The sequence below is a fragment of the Parasteatoda tepidariorum genome, chromosome 4, assembly GCF_043381705.1.
Source record: "Parasteatoda tepidariorum isolate YZ-2023 chromosome 4, CAS_Ptep_4.0, whole genome shotgun sequence".
Classification (NCBI taxonomy): Eukaryota; Metazoa; Arthropoda; class Arachnida; order Araneae; family Theridiidae; genus Parasteatoda; species Parasteatoda tepidariorum.
The window spans coordinates 74,751,878-74,776,875 of NC_092207.1; the positions used below are offsets into that span (position 1 = coordinate 74,751,878).

Below are 24,998 nucleotides of genomic sequence, written 5' to 3' on the forward strand. Positions count from 1 at the left end.
AAAAAAAAGGAAAACTGCAGTTTTGTGATGCTTTATAGTATATTGGAAGATCTTTACGTCATTTATTCGATTTTAATTAATCTCACTTTATTCAGCAGCTAATTTTTTTAATTCTGAAACATCTTTAAAAAACAAGAAACAAAGTTTAAAAAAAGGGGAATAATGTATTTAAAAAATAAATTCCATTCTCAAAATGAATAAAAACAAGAAAATTATTACTACTAAATAAATAAAATGTATATAGAATGAACGAATTATCAGCAAATATAATTTTCATAATAAATTACAAGCTTATAACTAAAAAGAAAGCTATCGGTTTTTAAAGCGTTCCCCATATCAGTTCTTCAGAAGGACAGAGAGAGAAAAAGATTTTCAAAAGGGAGCAAGACCTCCCACCGAGAAGATTAGTGAACTTGGGGGTGGAAGTTGCCTTCCTCCCTTACTCAAAGGTAGAAAGTGACTTGTGTTTCAAAGGCAATATTACAAAAAGTAATAAAGATTAAAAAAATTAACCTACATTTTCGTGGATAGGAAAGATTGAAAAAATTATTAGTATTTTTTTTTAATTGATCACTCCGATTCTTGAACAAGAAAAATCGATTCAAAGTATGACAAGCCCGCCATAGACTTTACATGTTAAAAGCAGAATTGAGGAGTCTGCTTGGTGCAACACTTTTCTCCCGGCAACCACGATTCATGACCCTGATTTTCTGCTCTTTTGAGCGCGCCCCGTGTTCTTTGTTCGCCAAGGTTTGAACTTATATTGCAACTAGAGGAATTTACGTCTTGACACCAAAGTAAAAAACTTCAAATTAATTATGTAATATCTTAATTAATTTATTTAGTTTTATAATATTTAGTAATGAGTTTTCATATCATTTATTATTTATGCTATTTCTTATCTTGTTTGCATATTCCTGGCAACCATGTCAAGATGTTTATATTGTAACCTGTTCCAGGCAAATCATATTTTCGTTTTCAACAAACTTCAAGTCAATCTCTTGAGAGTATTTCTCAGTACTATTAATACCAGGGTTGGCAGGTTTTTGACATGTGACAGTTTTTGACAGTTTAAACCATGGTTTAAACCGTCACGTCAANATACATAAAATATATTACAAATTACACCTCATATTTTACAAATTAAAAACTGCCTGGATTTCTTTATTCAAATGTCAGCTTCTAAATTCAGTCAAGTTTACATTGAAATTATAAACAAATTCAAATTATTTATACAATTTGTAAATGAGTAATAATTTTTTGCTTTTGTGTGATTTTTGTCTGGCAGCAACTATTTGATTTAACTTGAACCCAGTACTATCAGTTTTTAGAAAGCAATCTGTTTTTTGACAGATCACGCTGTACCAAATATTTTAAAAAAAAAAAATTACCATTTTAAACATATATTTTTGAGAGAGCTTTTGTATGAAATTTATGTTCATTTTTTACTTTGGACACCATGGAATTGCTCCTCTAAATATTTTTCTTTAATTTATTCCAAGTTAAACAACAGGGCAGTTTCATTTGTTGTCTTGTCAATTTTAGTTGGTATGTCCAAGTACTGAAATGGAAATATACCTGCAATATCAAATAATGCGGATAATTTTTATACTCGTTTTGTCTTAAACTTGTTTTAAAAAGTTTGAATGCTACAAAAACTTAACTATTTTATTTCTGTTAAAACCTTTTGGTATGAAATATTAAATTGTCATGTTTATTTTAATTTAGAATGACTTAAATGAGTCAGGCTTTCGTAGTAAAGCTGCTGCATTGCTGAACAATGAAAGCTTTAGTGATGTTGAGATACGAGTGAATGATGGAACTAATACTAGATCTTTTCCGGCACATTCATTGTTCCTGTCCATGAATAGTAAAAAATTTGCAAACACGTTTCATGGATATTCTCCACCACCAAAAGTTTTCAATATCTTTGATTACAAGCCAAAAATCGTTTATATGATGTTAGAGTAAGTAAACATTTTATTTTTTGATTCTTATTTGTTTGGTGTAAAATAATCTCCATATCTTATTGAAGCCAGTTAAGATATGTATTACTACTGATAGTGTTGTAACTCATAAATTAACATAGGTGTTTAATGTAAAGTATTATAGGATAATATAGAATTTTTAGGTTTTACCTCTCAAATGTTTAAACATCAATTTTTATTTCATATTTTTATCAAATAGAGTTTAACTTTTTCTACTTTTTTAAGTAGATTGAACCGTATCTACAGATATTGCCAGGTGCGTAACGCTTTTAAAAAGTGCTTCTGCTTAGTTTTCGTTAGGGGTTTGTTGAAAGAATTTAATTATTTTTTTGCTAAGAAGAGGCATTTTTTCTTCATTGTTTGTGCCGATTGCTGCCACGAGTTACATGAAAACGTGTGGTTTTAAAACACATGGTTTTTGCAAGTGGGTCATTCTACCACAATCCGTTTCGTTGTTATGAAACATGAGGAGTGTGTTCTTTACACGGATATAAGAATGACTATAAATTTTTACCTCATTGTACCAATTATTTTAGGAATTACTGCTCTTTTAAGTAATGAATTTCTTGTTTTTTAACGAACTTAAATGTTGGAACATTTTTTGCTATAAAATAGTCATTTTTACATGTTTTTTTTAAAATAGTCAGTAATATGGTCGGTCATTCACTAATCATTTTGTAAATAAGCATTCAAAAATAAAAATGACGCAAAATAAAACTTACTTAAAAATAGAAATCATTATAGTCATTAAAAAATAAAAATGCATTTGAATAATAATTTATGTTCAGACAAATTATAAAGGGAAAATACACCTCTAAAGAGTCGAAAGCAATCCAGCAAACCATACTGTTAATTAACCTAGGAAGTAATAAGATTTTATTGCTCTTTAAAAATGTTTCATTTGTATTGAATTAAATATGCTTTGATTAAAATGGGTAGTCATTATCCATACAGTTAGTGATACAAAGTATTCAGGTTTAATAATGAGAATGAAATCAGATGTTTTAATTATGATAAATGCTGACAATGCTAGTTACTTTTTGGCTTATATCTTGAGTTATTTTTTTACTTATTATTTTTTTTTTCAATGTTCAGGTTTTATTTTAAATGGTATTCAGAACAGAATCAAAATTGTTTTGGACTTGTCACTGCTTTTTTGATCTGTAGTGCAAAGCTGTAACAAAAAAATAACTCTTAACTTGAGTATTTTCTCTCCAAACTATAAAAAAATTTATAATTTATTTTTTAATTATATTGTTTTCTTTGTTTTTTTTTATATGATATTATTGTAATGCTGTTTATTTTTAAATTGAGTTAGTGCTGTTATTCTAGCATTTATAATAGTTTTGTTTTTCTGAAAGTTTATTTTTCTATAGCTAGTGGGTCTAGTAGTACAGCCTAAAAAGTTGGGACTTAGCTATTATCTTCTTCTTATGATGAATATTTCACTTCTGAAAGAGATATATTTATTATGTAAATGAAACTGAATGATGAATAATCAGAATTATTGTTATAGAGGGCAAGTTTTTAGAATTATGATAAAAAAGATTGTACCACATACTTTCATCACTTATATTATTTAAATTTTTTCAAACTAAGACAAGAGTCCTGCTATGTTTATTTTAAAATTCACTTAAAGCCTGTAACAAACAAAGATTTTCAATAAAATAACGGTTAAATTATATTAGTTGTGTTTACGAAAACAATCTGCGGATTAGTTGACTACAGAAATAATGGTGACTTTTACCCTATCGGACCATCGGAAGCATTTTATTGGCCTAAGCAAAAAGATAAGTGTTCTGTTCTTCTTCAGCATATTTTATGTGTTGTTGAAGCTCCACAGGTAACATCGAATATGGGACACTCATACAAAGTCGAACCATCTGTGGAAAATAATCTGAAGCCCATTTCGAACAATATATATATATTTTATTTTAATTGAAAAAAATATATTGGTATAAATTCATTTTGTTTATTGTATTGTTATTTATAGATTTAATAAGTTGTTGAACAATTAAATATGATTGTTTAAATGGTGGCTTTAACTTGGTGAAGTGTCCAAACTTCATTAATTTTATTGTATCATTTTTTCTCCAATGGGTTTGAAATAGACAAATTTTAGGGGCGCCATTCTCATTGAATGCAGTACATGCTCTTCCGGTCGCCACAGGAAAACAAAATGAGATTCTGAGTGGTGAGCTTTTTGCTGGAAGACATTTTTCACCAATCAGGATCTAAATTTAATTCTGAACACATAGCAAAATTAGTTAACAAAAGCAAAACTTTTATTGTAAATATATTAGTATGTATGTTTGTTAAAAAAACATTTCCTCACTTTTTATGTATTTTTGACAAAACTTTAAAGAGCTGTATTTGAGGAAACTATTAATGTTATGAAATCAAATTTTGCAAATGTTCTTATATCAATGGATAGGACATGTTCACCAAATTTTACGAAATTCCATTGACCCTCGGAGACAATCTTTGGATAATTTGTCATTTTTTTAGAAGTGCCTGTCATTTTATGTGCTCTGTTAACTACTCACAGGTATATGTGCATGCTCTGAGACAAATTTGGTGAAAAGAATTCCACCACTCACATGTGCAACTGCCACATTTTGCAAGAGATTCCTAATTTAAGGCTTCATTTCCTGCTCTGTGAAATCGAAAAGAAAATCTTTCAAGATTTTGTTGATCAGATAGAGACTAAGTTAAGTTCACCGAATATTTCTTCAATTACTGAAGAAAATTTTATTTTCCTTTCTTGATAAGTTTCTTGCTGGTCAAGCACTATCGTTTAATGTCGCTTGAAAACTGATGTCAGTATGCTCTGTATTATTTAGATCAGTATTATAATCTTTGAGCTTGATTTAGGAAACTATTCACCTATTAAGTATTTTCATGTGAATCCAGAGAAATCAATCATGGAGCCTCATTGCTTCAAAATTTTGTTCTTCATTAATTGATATACCAAAGATGAGAGTCAGTCACAAAATTGAGTGGACGCTTGAAGAAGTGCAAGTAAAAATGTTTCGAAAATCTGTGACTTGAATGACTTAAGGAACTGCAGACTAATAAGCAAATCTGTAAAAAATGAATTGACATGTCTTTTTTTCTTAAGTTTTACAATCTCTAGAAATTTTCTCTTTTTACTGTAGTAAATGGCTGAGATCTCCCTAGGAATAAGATAGAACAGAGTGCTCATGTCTAAAACAAGGACAACTTTGATTTTGAAGGGCACTGGGATTCAGCTATATATTTATTACTCTTATAAAAGTTGCCTGAACTAAAGTTTAAAAATACTTGAATAATTATTATGAAAAATTGGTGACATTGTTCAATAATAATTTAGCATCAAAATAATTCACAGTCGTTAAAAACATTTGAAGCAGTTTCTTTTCTACTGGAAGATCTTACTTTTTTTTTAAAAAAGAAAAGCCTCTTTCATTTTTTTCTCCCAAATAAGGACCATTTTCTTTTCTTCAGAAAATACAAAGCATATGCATTTTTTTATATCTCTGTGAAAATACAATATAGAACCTCTTCCAAAAACAGTGTTATTGCTGTATGTTAGACTTCCAATAAAATTTAAGAAGAAAAGAAAGTTTTTCTTGGTACTTATGGACTTAGCTATTTGTAAATTTCGAAACAATGTTGTACCTACACAAATGAAATTAGTTTAAATACATAATATATCTAAATGATGTTTTCATAAGACGGGCAATGGATCATGGAATCATCATAGCCTAATGATCAAAGGAAATTTTATTTGAACAATGGAAATTTCGCATGGAAACCTTTTAAAGTTGCTATATCTATTAACTGAAACAGTATTGAAGAAATAATTTTTTTTTTTTTTAACAAGCAAATATAACTTTATTGGGAACAAAAACACATTTTAAAATCTGCTGAAAAAGTAGAGTAAAATAAATAAAAGATCAATTGTTTGAAGAAATAGGGGACAACCTTTTTCAAATGACCAAGTGTTATAGTGGTAATCATTGATATCTGTGAAAATCAACTTATAAACTACGTACTAATGAAAAACTACTACTTTATTAAACTGCTTATTTAGCAGCAAAACTTCTCCTTATGTCAACCAAGAATTTTTCTGCATGATTATCGGTGATGTAATGTCTACTTTTCTGTCTCTAAGGCAGTATAAATCACTTATGTTATTGTGAAACTTCTGTTCATTGAATTTTTGTCTTGCATGATTATTTGCAATGTAATGTCTGCATTGTAATGTGGTGGTGGAAGTATAAACCACTTATTTAGCAAGTTACTAAACTTCTGTCATTGATGACAAACAGCATTTTTCTCTAGCATGATATCTAAGGTGTAATGATGTTTGATACCACCTAGATATTAATGTCTGAAGTGAACGTAAAGCATTATTTTTATTTTATTAAAGGATTTTTCCTTGTCATTTTGTTGTTATTTAATGTACAAACCTTTGATATTAGATAATCATTGAGAAGCAAAAATCAGATTAAAAGTTTCTGTATATATATTGTGCAATTATTATAAAATGAGGAAATTATCTTATAATGCAAAAATTCTCAGTTACAAATAATTAAATTCTTTAGATTTAAAAATTCAAACAACATGAATAAAATATGTTGATTGAAAAGATTTTTAATGACCTCCAACCATGGGAAGTCGGCCAATTCACCATGATCTTAGATTTGGCAAACTGAAAATTTTAATAGTTATTTAGCAGGGATCTGTACAGGCCATATTTACTACTGTTTAGCGGTACCTTCACAAATTCAACTTTAGGAAAAACGGTTGTTTCACAAAATACTTTTTCTTAATGTTTTATTTTTGTATCCCGTAAGGAACGATAAATCCCAATTTTTGTGATGCATATTTAATATAATTTTTAATTTTTCGCAAATTATGTCAAAATTTTCACAAAATCGGTACCTTTCACAAAAACCTAGACAGACCCCTGATGATTTTAAAAACATAGCTAAATTATTATATATTACTTATCTCTAAAAAAATTTGTGTAATATGTTTACANTGCATTTTTAATATAATTTTTAATTTTTTGCAAATTATGTCTAAATTTTAACAAAATAGGTACCTCTCTGAAAAACCTAGACAGACCCCTGTTTAGTTTCCACTTATGTTTAAGGCTAAAAATGTTTTTATTTAAATGTGCAATATAAACATTTACATTGTAATTTATTTATTGAATATTGCATCTGAACAATTTTATCATACAGAAAAAAATGTTAAATATGAATCCCCTGTGTAATATTTGACTTTTTACTAAACATAATTATTTTTAGGGTTATAATAATTTACATTTTAAGGTGTTGGTGCTTATCAAAGCTTGAGCTGGATTTAGTTTACATAATATTAACCTTAAATTGCTCACAAATGTAATATTTTTCAGATATTTATATACAGAAAAAGTCAACTTCTCTGATACAGACGAAGCTCGAGAACTGCATACATTGTCAAAAACTTTTGAGATTCGTAATTTGCAAGAATTATGTGGAGATTATATAACAAGAAATGAAATTAATAACGAGAATGTATTGAATATCTATGAATGTGCTTATGAGCATAAATATTCCAAGTCCCTTGATTTATGTCGTCGCATTGTATCTTTGAACACAAAGGCTATCATTGAATCTCCATCTTTTGTTAAGGTCTCTCTTGCGGTTCTTGAAGATATTCTAAAGCAAGATGCTCTTACTGTTGAGAGCGAATTAGACATAATTAATGCTGTTATAAAATGGGCTTGTCACCAATGCAATAGGCAGGACTTGGCAGACACAAAATACTTGCGAGATTGCATATTTCCTTTGCTCTGCCAAATAAGATTTCTGAATCTCGAATATGAGCAATTCTCTGAGATTGAAAAGTATTCAATTTTCACAGTTCAAGAAAGTTCTCTCATAAAGAGAAAATTATTGCAACCAGATGAATTTGTTCATCTTCCTCCTCATATTTGCCACCTTACAAAACCAAGAATGTATTCCACAGTTATCAATTCAGAGCTTAATTTGCTGAGTGTAAATCCTTCATTATCAAGTACTGTTCCACAAAATATTAATGCTGCAAGTGAAAGATTTAAGAAAGCTCCTGTGTCAAAAGTATATCCGCAGAGAAATGTTTCAGTTCGAAAGGCATTTAATTTCTCTCTTGTTGAAGCCGAAAAGCTTGTAAGCACAGCTTTTAAAAATGACGTTAAATGTTCCATGTCCATACATTTACTTAAAGGAATGATTATTGTTCATGGTATCGAACTCACGATCAGCCAAAGTCGTAAAACTGGGGAGCTGATAAATATCTTCTTACATACTTCAAATAGTAAGGGAAATTTACCTGGTATGAGTGACACCTTCACCGAAGAGCTCAAGGACAATATGCTCTCCATAATGTTTGATCAACCCATGAAGATACTTGAAAATAGTCATGCAGAAATTGAAGTAACTGTAGAAGACTTGAAATTAAACAGGTGTTGTATCCTTAAAGATCCAGTTTGCAAACTGCATTGTTCAGACACAGTTGGTGATATTACATTGACAAGTAATCAGACGAATGACTCAGGAGATCATTTCTTCTTGATTAGCTGTTTAATTTATAGTTTGGTGTGATTGTGAGCAAGGTTGTAAAAAGAAGAAAAAAATTTGGATTTATTTTTTGTGGTCAAGTTTTTAAAATATTGAAATATTATACAGCCAACGCTCTTTATAATGGCCTTTTTTGTCTTTTAAAAAATAGGTGCTAGGATAGGAAAAAATGAGAAACAATGCAAAATTAAATTTCAAAATAATCAAAATTTTGGCTAAATAATGTAAAGAAATAACAACTGAAATTCTTAAGATATCAGAATAATGAAAGAATTTTTACCCAATTCCATAAAACACTTGTTGGCAAATTGTTCAGACACTTGCTTTGCTAATATTCCATGATTAATAAATAATCAGAAAAATCAACTTGAATATCACTTCTACCTAATAAAGCTGCATAAGTTATGCTTTGGTTTCATTGTGATTAGTTATTGTGAAGTTTTAAGAAAATGTTTGTATTTAGATTAGTCTTAAAAATTTTCTAATAGGTTTAAATACTATACAGCCAACATTTTTCATAACTCCTTTCCTCTTCCAAGAAATGAGAGCTTAAGCCTTGTAAATATTGATTTGATATGAATTTTTAAGAATCCCATTAGCACAATGGTTAAGGCACTAAGCCATCATAGGTCATAGTAAAGAACCAAAACTCTATCCCAAGGCCTGTTTGAAACTCACCTATTGTGTTTTAGAAGTAAGAGCAGCCACTGCACAATGTCTGACACGATCGTGTCAGTAATCTCGAAATTCTGGAACCTTAATTTTTGGCCGACAACTTGCTGTTGCAGGAATGTTTTACTTTAAAAATTCTAAAGCTGATAGAATAATAAAACACTATAAATTCTAAAGCATTTCTCTCTCAAATATTTGCATTGCAGCAAACAAAACAGAGATCTGAAATACTTATACCTTATGTTGATTTGCTTATAGTGTACTTGTTTTAATATTATACTTGAAAGTTTAAATTTAATGATGTTGTAGTATATCAAGTTTTATTTATTGTTTGTTCAAGCTTCACATTAGCAGTTAAGCAATGGATGCCTTAACATTTATCTCTTCAATAACTCCTTTCTCAAATGGCAGCACAACATTAATCTGTGATATCTCTTTAAAATTTTTAATTATTGGAGAAAGAAGTTAAATGATGTATTGAAAATGAATTTGTAAATAATATAAAAATAACAATGCATCGATAACAAAGAAACTGCTTTTTTGTAATGGGTGGGTATCTGTATTGAACTATCATTCTAAAGAGTATTTACTATGTGTGTAATCAAAATATGATAGCAAAATCAGAAGAAAGTTTAAGATTTTAAGTGAAAGAGATCTAATTATTTATTATACTATAGAATGAAATTTATTTGATCTTATATTATTTACAATTTAAATTATGTATACATTTTGTTGTGACTTATGAAATTTTATTTACATTAATTTTCTGTTCGTATACAACTGATTCATGATAAAGATTGATTGTTTAATTGTAGCATATTGGGCAGGTGGCTGTATTGAACAATCTTTCTTAAGAGTATTTATCTAAATGTGAAAGAATGTGTTTATCTAAATGTTAAAGAGTGTGTAATCTAAATGTGATAATATAGTGAAAGGAAAGTTTAAGGTTTGAAGTACAAAAAACTATTGTTCTATAGAACTTATTTAATACTATAGAATAAAATATATTTAGTATTATGCGGTTTACAGCTTAAATTATGTATACATTTTGCAGTTATTTATAAAATTTATTGCATTTAATATTATACTATTTACAACTTAAATTATATGCTGATTTATGTGTTTATGTGCATTTTACTGTGATTTATAAAATTAAATTTGCAATTATTTTCTACTTGTATACCTGTGATTTACAATAAAGTCTTTAATTGTTAGTTGTTTTATTTCTTTTTTGTTAATTGTATCATTTTTTTAAATTATGAAAGTTTTGGCGATCCCTTATTCACTTCGCAACGTCGAAGCATCTGTGCTTTTGGGATACTTTGATAAATATTGTCCTCTTTCTGTTTTTACTAAACAGTTATTCTGTTATTGTGAGAAAATCTTTATTTTTATGATATTTTTATTTATTAATCAACCTATAGCTTATTCATAGGATGGCAGTTTGTTAGCATTTGCAACAAAAAGCCAATTAATGTACTTTGAGTATGTTAAAAGTTTTTTTTTCTCTTTAAATCTGAGATTTCTACTTAAACCCTGCATATTTCTCTTATAGTTTTAGCATTAGTGTGGGAGAGAAAAAAAAGGAATATTATGAAGTGCTTTTCTCTATTTTTTTAAAAAAATAAACCTTTTTATACTTAATTATATAATTTAGGATCAAAATTATATGTGAATTTATTAAAGGTTTTAATATCTCTTCCTACAATAAAAGAATGTGTGTGTCAAATTTTTTGCAAAGAGGCATTTACAGCTACAAAATTTTATCCGAAAGTAAATCGTTTTTTCACACCATGGTTTTTCTCTGACAAATGAGTTTTCCTCTTTTTTTTAATTATAGAGAAAGTTGTGTATTGAAAATTTTTTATAGTAAAATTGAAAATGCTCAATCAATATAAATGATGCCTGTTCCTCTATGCTCTACTATATTTTATGTTAGTGTTGTCCCCAATGATAGAAAGTGCACTTTCTTATAGGCAGTTTGAAAAATCTCAAAATAAAAGTTTAGGCTTTCAATTTTTTTTTTTTTTTTTTTTTTTATTGAGGAATATATTCTTCAGCTTTAACTTAAAAAAAAAAAACTTTTTTTTTCTTTAAAAAAAAAAAAGATTATAAATTCAACAACTTTTACAGGGTGCGTAGCATTTGTAAAAAGTACTTAAAGGTGCTTTTTTGGGGATTTCGTTTTTAAAAGCTTTTAAAGGTGCTTTTTTCAGCAGGCGTTTTTAAAAAGTGCTTTTTTTCACGAATAATTTTTTTTTACCCTTCAGTGATATCTGATGGATCCCATGCATTTCACAAAAAATGGGGTGTTTGCTACGTAATCATTCATGCGGACTTCATGTCGTACCCACGTTATGACTTGCGCATGCGCGCACACTTGAAACCGAAACCCGAGTGCTCCAATTCGGATAGAGAATATCAGATCCTTATGAAATGTTTTTCTTTTTAATTTATTTTAATTTTATTCTTGTTTATTTTATTTTACTTCTAACACTTTTTTGACGTAGGGGGTAAGGGTACTTTTGTTCTGAGTTCAGAGTCAAGTTGAATTCACTCGGTGATGTGGGAAAGTACTGATTGTTTCGATTTACGTCCGTTTCTTTTTGGGGTTTTTTTTAACGCTAAAACTGTTTATAAAAAGTTTTTGTTTTTCAATAATATCATTGATTGAATATGAATTTTTTGAGTGCTTGAAAATTTTTGTAAAGTGCTTGAAAAGTTTTTAAAAAGTGCTTATTTTTGCTTCAAAGATTTGGCTACGCACCCTGTTTTATAAATACCATGAGAAATGTCTTATTTCACAATTAATTTTTATTAATATATTTTCAAAATGTAATTTATTTTATAAGTCAGCACAATAAATTAAATCATTAATAACTAATTGAAAATTCTTATTTTAGGAAATATTAACTCAACCATGATTATTCATTTTAATGCTTATAGATTTTAAAAATATTTATTTTTGATGTGTAGTGTGCAAAATAAGCCAAACATCCGAAATAACTTGATTTAATGACGAGATACTACTACTATAGGGTGCATAGAGTTTTTAAAAAGTGCTTAAAGGTGCTTATTTTTGATTTACGTTTTTAAAAAAGTGCTTAAATGTGCATTTTTTATTTGAGGTTTGTAAAAAGTGCTTAATTTTCTATCTTTTAAAAAGATTTATTTTTACCCATGTATATTGTCCTTCTAAATTACAAAAAATACATGATTTTCACAATTTTCTCTGCAATATTTATCAGAAATTAGTTATTTTATCATGATTATGTTAAGTTTTTGAATTTTATTGATTTTATGTTCATAAATTAAGAACTTTAATTTTTTATTACTGCACAGATCCTAATTATGATTTTTTTTTTTGGAAAGTGCTTAAAAATATTTTTTGAGTTCTTATATAGTACTTAAAAGGTGCTTATTTTTTGTTAAAAAATTTGGCTATGCACCCTGTACTAGGTACCAGTAATTCTAATTAAAAATAAATATTCTCTGCACTAATTAGGTAGGTAGGTATTGTATTTGCATCGCACTAGAGCTGCACAATGGGCTATTGGCAACGGTCTGGGAAACATCCCTGAGGGTAATCCGAAGACAACATGCCATTGCAATTTTGATCCTTTGCAGAGGGGGTGGTTCTCCTGCTTTGGTAGCCTGACGACTTGCGCACGAAGTTGAGCACTTTATGGTAGAACAGTTTAACCAGGACTTGTACCACACATCCCTGGTCACTATAGAGGCTGATCAAAGTGATCACCCACCCGCTTATTGACCTCAGCATGTGGTTCTTGACTTCGGTTCTCTACTGGGAACTGTGTCTTTACGATCAGTCCACTGCGGGACTCTGCACTAATTATCATATTTAAGGTTTGGCTTTCAAGCCACTGAGATTGAGTCCTTGTAAATTACATGAAAATTAGATCAATAGTTACTAGATGTTAGCCTTTTGTGCACTGTGCAATAATTTTGATATAGTGGTGTTCATCATTGTTAGCATTTTATAAGCGAAAAATTTATAGATTCTTTGAATTGTCAGATATTCTATTATAGTGTGAGCTAGGGCTCTAAGAACAAATATGTACATTTCCATCAGATCTCAAAAACTGTAGAGATTGTGGATCATGTAAAACTTGGTGCACCACCAGTCATGAACATATTGGTGGTGGTGTAATATTGTAGTTTTAGGAACATTATTGCTGGCATCTCTAGCACTGCTCTAATGTTAGATCATACTAGTAAGTACTAACTATTTCATCATTATGGACTAGTTGTCTTCAAAGGTCTCTGGGGCTGCTATAATTTTAGATAATAACGTCATTGAGGACCAGTTGGACCATTTTCCAGTTACAAACAGAACCTTGTAGTATAACTTGATAAAAGTCTAGAATTGTGCTGCAGTGACTATAATAGTACGAGACAGTTGATTCGCTGGCTAATTAATTCATCTTGTAGGCAAATTAAGGATGTAATTGGACATCTGCTTAGACCTCAAACTGTTGAGTTATTCTAAAATTGCTTGTAATCTGGTGCAATTATAATCATGCCTACTAAAGAGGGAAGTATTCATGGCAAGGTAGATGTTAATTTGCCTGCCAAAGGGTAACCTACACAATATAAGTAGGTGTTTTACTGCTATTATTTGTAGATATTTCCATGTCTTTATGAAATTGTTTAAATTGTTATGAAATTATTAAGCATTTTATAAAAATGTTTAAAATAAAACTTAGCACGAAGACATGCTTTAAAGAATTTTTATTAGATTAAAATGTATCTTTTTCATAGGATATTTTTTTCAAGCCATCATAAACAAATCGCTCATTTACATTTCCTCTGCCCCCTTAATGCAGAACTTTTTACAAGGAGTATTAACAGGTAGTGTAATACTACTAAAATATAGCAGAAAGGAAGAAATGAGTTTATTTCCTCAACAGTATTAAAAATTATGTTTTTTATTTTTATAAAAATGATTCATTGAGAGTTTCAAAAAAAAAAAATTTTTTTTTTTGACTGTCATTTTCTTTTTAAGCCTTTCTTATCCCATCCTGAGATATCTGGCATATAGTCTGTTGTATCTGTAATACATCATCCAACATACTTATATTCAACTGCCAGTTAGGCCACTGAACTTAACATTTTTTGCTTCATATTCCTTCTCATGCATAGACATCTATTATCGTGGTATGACTGCTTATACCATTATTCATCTATATTACATAAGTACCAGAAATGAAAAGAAACTGGCTTGCTGGTTTTTTTTAATTTTTTAAATTAGCCTTTATTGGCTTTTTTTTTATTTCTTACCTTTATTTACATCTAACATGCATGTATTTAAATGTTTTTTGATGACTGTTTAGTAAAGAATATAACTAAAATCTTCTTTGAAATAAAATTAAAGTTATGCATCGAATGTCTACTATTGTAGCTGAAATAAATAAAAATGTAACCAAAGGAAAGTTATGTTGAAACTTTAGAGAGTGTTTAAAATATGCAAGACAGTTGAAATATTAAACAATATTTTATTCTTTACATTTAATTAATATTTAATCAAGTATCTTCATATATTTTTTAAAAAAAATCTTTGTTTTGCTTATCTGACCTTCAACTTATGTACTTCAATTTAAAGAATTTTTTCATGCCTTGTTTAGTTTCAGTTTGTTTTTAAAATGTAAAACAAAATAGAAAAATTGGCAAAAGTGAATTATTTATACCAGTAATGAGGTATTGCTTTTCCTTATTATTTATTACATTGAAAAAAATATATTGAAAAAAATATACTGTTTTACTGTGCTATAAACTTTATTATGAAGGAGATTTTTCTAATCAAACTAGATTTAAAACAAAAAAAAAATATTTATTTATTACACACTTTAATTTCCTGAGAGTATTTATAATGTGAACGACTAAAATTTTATTGATTATGATGTAACTGCTGCTCCAGATTAAGTTTCAAATTACTCTAATCTTATTCCAATCCAAATGCATAATTTTGCTAAATTTTCCAATAACCAAGCGTTTTCTATAAAGCTGCACTAGATATGTTCAAAACAATTTGTTGCAAAAATAGGAAAGGCTGTAACTTTAGGTGAGTTACTTTCTTACAACAGTTTACAGTAGTTTAAAATAATTGTTAGTATCAATTCCAAAGTTTAAACCTGTTTTTTCAAACATGGAAATTGCTCAAACATAAATTTCCTAGCAATATTTTAGTTATATTTTTTTACAATAATAAATTAGAAACACAAATTAACTCACTTAATAAGAATAATTAGAAGAATAAATTAACTCGCATTCTTCCTTGTGAATTTTTTTTTAATCTTTTCACAGACCATCACCAGTAGCTGAATGACGAAAATGCTTCATATGTATATTACAGTAAATAGTTGATTATAAAAAAGTGACAGTATTTGGATAATGATGATGCAAATAATGTCTGAAGGATGAGTGTTAACTTAAATAAGTGTCAAATTGCATGTTAATAATAATAATATACATATATATATAATGGGAAGATGGTAAACATTTTATTTCATTACAGACCTCTAGGTACAAAATAAAAAGAAAGTTATTCAANATGTCTGAAGTGTCAAATTGCATGTTAATAATAATAATATACATATATATATAATGGGAAGATGGTAAACATTTTATTTCATTACAGACCTCTAGGTACAAAATAAAAAGAAAGTTATTCAACTGACATAAAGAAAATAATAAATTTTGCTTAATTTGATTAAACAAGCCATGGGAGATAAATTCCCCTCAGTCTGCCTAAACAAAAGCCAAATTAAAAGTTGTATTTAATCAACGCTTTGCAGTACAGAAGAAATCTGTTATAAATGCATTATCAATAAAGTCTGTTAAAAGAGAAGCCAATTCAGCCAACCTCACAATATCTCATGTTAATACTTAAATAAATTGGCTGAAGATATAAGGCCAAATAGTTCGTTGGAAATTAAAATAAACCGAATTACGTATATGTTAATTTTTTATTGTGGTAGAAGACAGAAAGGTTAAAAATACATTTTGATGTTCAGTTGTCGTGACATTGAATAATAATTAGTTATACACTTGCGTTGAAATAAAAAAAATTAACCATTACATTAATTGAGAATACCAATATTTGCTCTTTATAAAATTAGTTAAATGATTTATTTAAAGAGGGATTAGAAATGATTAAATTTATAAAGTAAAGGAAATTAAAAAGCTAGGTAATATATAATGCCTTATCTGGCATCAAAATATGTATTAATAAAATAAAATACCAAAAAGGCCTTTATTTGATTTTGTCCATTGGCAACTAAGAAATGCCATAGCTTTCCTTCAAACTTATAGTTTCAAGAAAAATTTGACAAAATACTTGTGTTAATACAGAAAGCATTTCCATGTAAGTAATAGTATCGAAAGGAAAATAAGAATTTCAAATCAGGCATTTAATTCTGAAAAAAGTTATGTAACATAATATAGCAATGAAGTATAAGCTGTTTATAATGCAGTTAAAATACAGTATGTTTGTTATTTATTTTACTGTAATTTTCCATTAAAAAAAAAAAGCAATTTCTATTTTGTGAGCATTGTTTAGATATTTAAAATTTTCAAAATATTTGCAAATGTTAGATATTTGTTGTAAATGAAACAATTTATCGAATTCAAAAATATCAGTATTTTAATTTATTTTTATTTCTTTTTTAGATTTATTTACACTGATGAAACTGATTTGCAGAACACAGAAGAATGCAAGAACTTGTATCGCTTAGCTAAGTTTTACGAGGTAAAAGATTTAGAAAAGTATTGCCGAACATATTTGGTTGGGGAAAACATAACATTGGAAAATATTTTTGATAAATATGAATTTGCATTATCTGAAAATCTACCACAGGCTCTGAAAGCTTGTAGAGATATTGTTTCTACTCGAACTATAGATATTATAAATTTACGTCAATTTACTGAAATTTCTTTGCCAGTAATTGAAGATATTCTTCAGCTTGATACAATGTCTATTATGAGTGAGCTTGATTTAATAGAAGCTGCAATTAAATGGGCTCAACAGGAATGTTACAGGCGTGGGTCTTTAACAGATAATTTGCGTATTTGTGTGTACCCACTCTTCAAGCATCTTCGCTTCCTTACCTTAACAGCTCCTGAATTTTGTGATTTAGTAGAAAAATATGATAAACTTATAAATGCACATGAGAGCTCTAAGTTGACTATGGCAATTCTTAAACCAGATCCTTCTCTTCCAATTCCTTCTGGCTTCAGCTCAAATACGAATCGCCGAGAGCAATCTAAATCTACGCCTAAAGAGCAAGAGTTATTAATACCAGCAACTGTTAATACTGTCAATATTAACAATAAGAAAAAACCTTCATGGAGCTTTGATTCAGATTTACAAGATCATTTGCGTGATACTTTTGGACTGAATAAACCACCCAAACGAGATATCAGCTCAAAATCCTCTGTACTTGATGAACCATTTTTTCATGTTGGAGGGAATATTCCAAGCAAGCAAGATTCCAGCTCAAAATCTGTAAAATTTAAAGAAAATGATAAAGCATTTTCAGACATTAGACAAAACACAACAAATAAACAACATACCATGCGATTTGATCATTTTGAGAAAACATTTCAAGCTCAACATTCAACATCTCAAGTTAGGCAAAATACACAGGTAAAACAGGATTTGAGCTCAAGTTCTTCAAAACTTGCTGAAAATGTTGACGTGTTTTCTAAATTCCAAAATGCACCAGGTAAACAGAATAGCAAACCCACACCAATAGCATACAATAGATCAGAGTCTACACCCATTTACATCAAAAAACCATCACCGGTTTTGAGAGTAAAACCTTCTCCACAGTTATCTTTAAATCAAAGAACATTCAATTTCCCTCTTTTCGACTTCGGCAATGGTTTAAACTCTGCCTTTGAAAATGATATTAAATGTTCAGCCAAAATATATGTCAACAGAGGAGCCATTGAAATTTATGGTGTAGAGTTAAAAATGAAGCAAAAAGAAGCAGAAGAAGTTATAACAACTCACCTTGCACTAAGTGGATCCAGTATTTCTTCCCGTGATATTACTTGTGAAGAAAAACTTAAAAACAATATTTTGTCCCTGACTTTTGATGAACCTGTCAAATTGTATTCAGAAAATAATTTAAACATAGAAGTAGTTGTTGAAGACCTTAAATTAAACCGTTGTTCTGGTTGTCTTGATGACAGATGCGAACTGAATAGTGGTTTAAATATTTCTGCGGAAATCTGGATGAAAAGTAATCAGACAAATAATGATAGCAGAGATTTCTTTTACTTATTTAATCGTTTAATATACAAACCTTTAGCTTAAAAATCTATAGTTTTTTCGTGAGTCAATTTATTGAGATTTATGTGAACTTAATTGATTGTGATAAGACTTTTGTTAAAAAAGTTGGGTTTATAGATTAATTGTTTGTGTTTAGCTTTTTAAAAAGAAGGTAAAGTAAGTTTATTTTCAGTCATTTTACCTGATATTTTAAAAAGTGCCATATAATTTTTTTTATTTTAGTTTTTTTATATTTTGTATAAAAGTTATTGATAATATACGCCTGATGTGCCTTTGACAAAGACTATATCTGTGTTGTAGGCTAAGGGTGCACAACCTTTTTGAGTGAAGGGCCACTAGCACAGCAGGTTGAATAACGAAGCGCTGCACGCATAGTTAGTCATGTCGGTGGCGAATATGATAATTTTTATGTAAACATTAATTAATGTTCTAAGCACTACAATCTGTTATCAGTAAACTTAGTAACATATTTGCAAAAAACTAAATACCTTTAATTATTAGAATTTATTTAAAAATAAAAAAACTGATACTTTTTGTTTTAAGTTTTTTTTCTTCTTTTTTTTTAAACAATAATAAATTCATTAAAAAAAAAGAATATAAATTCTAAGGGGGAAAAAATAATGCTAATGGGAAAAAAGTTAAATGTGAATTAAATATTTTAATTTTTAGAAAATTTATATAGTTTAAACAAAATTATTTTAGTATAAAATAAAATAAAATTTAATATTTATTTGTTATTGTACTTCACATATTTCTATTTCTTGAATTATTAAGAGGTTTTAAGAATTTTAAATAGGAAACTTTTTTGATAGCTGCAAAAAATTCAAAATGAATTTACAAATACTGAGAAGTTTAAAAATTCCCTCTTTCCACCAGTTTTTGAACAGTGTTGTATTAAAATATTCTACATGCCACGTGCAAATGCATTGCGCTAACTGACGATAAAACATCTGAAAAATAGCTTATATTTACTGTGAAATATACACAAATAAATTGTATAAAAATGTTGTTATTTAAATGCTTGATTGAAAACTAGTGTGTCACAATATCATCGCAGTTAAAATAACTGGCTCATTTAAATCACGTGGAATAACATCACAATATTTAAAAAAGGAGAGCTCGTAAATTTACGATGAAATTAGCACAAATAAAGCACGTCAATGAGAAATGTTTGATTTAAAATTTACATGTAATGAAAATAAGAATTTTTAAAACCATGTGGGAATGTAGTATCGTGAAAACAACGTAGATTTACAATAGAATCTGTACAAATTGTGTGTATCAAAAACTAATTATTCAAATGTGCAATTCCAAATTTTCCAAATTTTTTTCATTGTGCTCTGAAGCTTCCGCAAGCCGCAGGTTGTGCATCTCTTTTAGGCTTATTAAATAATCTAGTTCATTGTTAACAGCTGCTGTTCTTCTGCAATGTGCTCGAAAAATCTCCAGTATTTTACAATCAATTTTAGCTCTTTTTAAGCTAATTATAGTGTCCCCTCCTACTTTTAGGCTAATAAGTAAATGCGGCATCCATTGTTCAATTTATCTTATTTATTTCCGCCAGTATCAATAATCCTCAGAGTAGTGATAGTTTTTTGTTAAAAACCTTATTAAAGGTTTATTGCAATAAGCCTAAGTAATATCAGCCTGAGTAATTCTTTGCCCGTCTTCCTTATTTGCCTAATAGCATATAGGTTGAATGATATAATGATGCTTAAAAAATATCAGGCTGTATAGAAAATGGATGCTAGATTATTATGACAAAACAATAACTATTTAGGAACAATTCTTTGACAGGTTGACTGGGAAAGTGATATTTTTCACGAGAAATTAAAAAAATATATTTATATATATTTTTGTATAGACGTATATATACAAAATTTTATGTAGATTTGTTGGTCTTCTTTCTACCCTGGCATGTGAGATGCTTATGCATTGCTTATTTTTTGACTGCCAAATCTAAGCACATAATTTTGATTTAACTGTTTAGATGAAGATATATTAATCCAAGATACCTTTTTGTCTTACTTAATTGCTGGCAAACCTCATTTGCTTGAATTCTTATGCATCAAAATAGTTAGGAATTTTTTTTCTATTTTTATTGTTATTTTTACAATGTTTGTTCATAAATTTTTATGCTGGTGATTATTATATTCTAGAGTTTATTTATTATTAAGGATTTTTTTAAAAAAAATTTTAATATATATTTGTAAGTGAGTTAATACATGATTGTTATTGCATTGAAAAATATATATGCATTCTAAAATAGAAGTTTTTTATTGAAAGTGCAAAAAGGTTTTGTGATCAAGATTATATTTATTATTTTTCTATTTTTTCTACCAAATTATTGTTGAGCTTTTTGAACTAAATAAATTAATTCCTTCTGAATTTATGTTATGGAATTTTAATAGTTTTCTTTATCAATTCATTACTTAATATAAATTCTGTTCACTCATTGTAAATGCACTTATATCCTGAAATCAAAATTTACTTAAAACTTTTTTATTAATTTATTTGTAAGGATTGTAATTACTATTGGAAATTGCTAAGTCACGAAGTGCCTAGAACATGATATGAATTTTTATAGTTTTTTTCCATTCATAAATTAATATAAATTTTATTCACTTGTTGTAAATGCACTTAAATCATAAAATCAAAATTGACTCAAAACTTTTTTTATTAGTTTGTTATTTGTAAGGATTGTAAATATACTATTGGAAATCGCTAAGTCAAGAATTGCCTGGAGCAATTGTATGTTTGTGTTTGTGCTCTCAAATTCATATACATCAAAATTGTTAACAATTGTTTCTTTTTTATTTTGTATTTATTTATTTTTTCTATCCAATTATCTTTGATCTTTTTGTATTTTGTAAATTAATTCCTTCTAAATTTATGTTATAGAATTTTTAAAGTTTTTTTCTATTTATAAATTAATATAAATTGCATTCACTTATTGTAAATGCACTTATGTCCTAAAATCTATTCTTTTTATTAGTTTGTTATTTGTAATGATTTTGGAAATTGCAACTCAAGTTCCTAGAACAGTTGTGTGTTTGTTTTCTCTTAATTTATGTTTATATGTACTTGTTGAAATGAACGAATCTTTGTAGTTAAACAATTTTATGTTCTGTTACTAAATTTGAAAGTATAATCTGGCAGATGATGTTTCGACATTCTAAAAGTGTAACTCCTGTTTTTTATGATCTCATTATTTAGTAATACATATTTTGTTTGAACTTCAATTCTAATTGAATTTGAATTCCATAATTATTCAAATAATATGAATGACTACACAAAATTATATATTCAGTAACCACTATTCCATATTTCTTTAATTCTAGTTTAGTTTTGTTGTAAATTAAAACATTTAGAAACCAATTAAATAACCTATTTTATTTTTTATTATTTTTTTCTTCTTCTTATTAGCATTCCACTTATTGCTAAGGTAAAGATGTTTGCTTTATCAACTTTTCTTATAATTATATATTTTAATTTCTAAATTATGTGATACAGTAAACTAAATTCAATTTATTCAAGATGAAAAAATGCTCTTTAAAAAAAAAGAAGGGAAAAAAAAGGAAATGTTAGTTTTACTAGCTGCAGTTATATTATACGCTCATCAACGAAAGTCAAACACCTCAAGATATGAGTAATTTATAATTCTATTGAATTAAATATATATGTGTAGGCTATTAAAAAATTTGGGTTCAAGTATTATGGTTGTTTTAAATATTATGGTTATTTTAAATAAACTGGAAAAATCTTTGATATTTTCCAAGTTGCTTCATATTTTTTAGGCTTATTAATCAGCCTATACATCTTTAGGCTAATAAAGAAATTTGCAAAGAATTACGCAGACTGAATTATCTTTGGGTAATTAAACAATTGCTGTTTACAATTATTATTGCTTTCACAATTCTAGGCTTCTTGCAAACTGTCTGAAACAAATCAGGCTAGTTGATCAAGAAATGATAAATTTTATAATTAGTAAGGGCATATGAATACATTGCAATTAAACTAAAAGCCAGCTAGTTAGCTGATCAGAAAATAAAACCGACTTTTCATAGGAGTCTGGCTCATTACAGTATTAGGGCTGTTAGTAAAAAGCAGGATTTTCAAATTACACATAACTTTCAACTGAATTTAATGTGACTGTCAGCTTTTTTATTTTGATAGAAATGCTTCATAAAAATGAATTAAAGTCTTAGCAAAGTTTTTTTTTTAAAAAACGAAAAGTATTTTAATATTTTTTTATAAAAAATATATTTAAATTTTTTTAAACTGCTACTCTAGAATTATCCCTTAAAGTAATGTATGTCACATTCTCTTCGTTTTACAAAAATTAAAACAAATTTACTACTTAATTTAAGAACAAAAATGTTTTAGTGCTAACACCTAAATCTTAATTTACCACAGATTTGCTTCTGATGAGTAAATTTCGGACTTAAAAATACTTAACATACTGCACTGCCTTTCTCCGCACTAGTCTCATATGACATAATTATTAGACCATTTTGAAAGTTTATTTTATTAAAGACTTAAAAAATTCAATTTTTTCCATGCAAAATTTGTGCCAACTTTTATTAGATAAAGGGACTTTTAGCATATTTATTTTGTTTCTTAGCATTTTGTAAGTCAGCATTCGGTTTATTCTTATGTGCTCTATATGCTGTAAAAGTAATAATAATAGTTAAAACTGTCGTGTCGTTGACCGCCGAAATTTATTTATTTAATCATTTTTTAATTTACTCATCATTTAGAGTTACTGATAATGCAGATTCATTAATACATGATACATTTTTTCCCCTTCATTCGTTTGCTAATCATTAATAGTAAAAGTTAATTAGTCAAGTTGCTTACATGAGATTTCTACACGATTAGTTCATAATCTCTTTATTTTTCATAAATTTAAAAATAACAGACAATTATTATTTTTATTAAAATAAAAATATATTTTTAAGAATTGGAAAGGTATATAGTTTAAATTTTTTTGTATTTAATAAAAGTTAGTTTATATTTTGCGTAGAATGGAACTGTTTTTTTTTTAATATCATCATAATCGGTTTTAAAAACACTAGAAATGTTCACTAGTACTATTTCTGAAGGCTTTTGTTGGAAAAAAAAATATCTGCAATAAAATTCGTAAAATTGTTTCTTTGTTACTATTTTAGTATTTGTATGATTTTTTATGTAATTGGAATTATTTTGTTGTAAAAGAAGAATATGAATGGAAATGATGTAATTAAAAGTATTTTTTTCTTGCTAATTGTTTTTTCATGATTAGTGCGTATGATTTCATGTGCTGTATGTTTCAGGATTATAAATTTCATTTCAATTACTCATTTAACTCACGCAAGTATTTGCGCGTCCACTTATTTCCACCTCCTATTTAATAAAAGAATGCGTGTAACAATGCTTTTCGAATTTTTTCGCCATTAGAAGTAAAAAAAAAGGGATTTTAAACTATGCAATAGCATCTTGCCTTAAAGAATATTTAGAAAGAACGAATAACTTAAGTATTTCTATGTTATTAAACTTCAAAAAAGACCAATTTGTCTTTTTTTTTTTTTACCTAAGAGCATAAACACTTTTCATTCCGCACAATTTTTTCTTCCTTCATGGAATTAACTATACTGGACAATTTAAAGAAGTTGACCATAAATAATTTTAGAAAATAAATATTTAAGAAAAAAATAGAAAACAGAAACATGAATTGCCTGTTTTGCACATAATTTTAGCCACGGATTTGCCTGAAATGGATTTGCACATGGAAAAATTGTATAAATTAATAAAGGAAATTTTAGTAAATAATTTTAGTCACGGATTGGCCTGAAATTGATTTGCACATGGAAAAATTATTTAAATTAACAAAGGAATTTTTTTAGTAAATAATTTTGACCACGGATTTTCCCGAAATGGATTTGCACATAGGAAAATTATATCAATTGACAAAGAAGATTTTTAGTAAATATATCCACAAAAAATATACGATTTATTCAATGATTTTATATAGAATTATATTACTTTAGTTGGGTATCTATTGTTTTTTATCAAATTTTGAAAGAGTTTATCGATTTGTTTTTTGTGTAAATAAATATTACTACATATTCTTTTAATTCTATTCTTTTCATTAAAAGTGGTATCGAAGATTATTTTCTGAAGTTAATGGGCAATAATTCGTAGACAAAGTGCGTATTAAGATAGTCCCAATAATTTTCCACCGTCAGAGTGACGATATCCTTTTAGCGAATCAAAATCTCTAAATTTTATCAATTGAATGGCGTTTCATGAAGATAAGAAGATCCTTGCAACCACTCCCTTTCAGAACCTTACTATAAAAGCTGGGGACAGACAAAAATGCATGTCTTTTTCATATTCTTCATGGCTAGATAAATATGGGCCAACATCCCTGCAAGGGGGAAACCATCG

At 27.9% G+C, this 24,998-nt stretch overlaps 1 protein-coding gene across 1 annotated transcript in view; it reads left to right on the top strand.

Annotated features, from left to right (window-relative positions):
• The window catches only part of LOC107439721 (uncharacterized), a 25,668-nt gene extending 1,833 nt beyond the window's left edge, over window positions 1-23,835 (top strand). The window contains exons 2-3 of the mRNA XM_016052399.3: window positions 1,729-1,967; window positions 16,943-23,835. Coding sequence (XP_015907885.1) covers window positions 1,729-1,967; window positions 16,943-18,593 — 1,890 coding nt within the window. The 3' untranslated portion in view covers window positions 18,594-23,835. The remainder of the gene's footprint in view (window positions 1-1,728; window positions 1,968-16,942) is intronic.
• The last annotated feature ends 1,163 nt before the right edge of the window (window positions 23,836-24,998 follow it).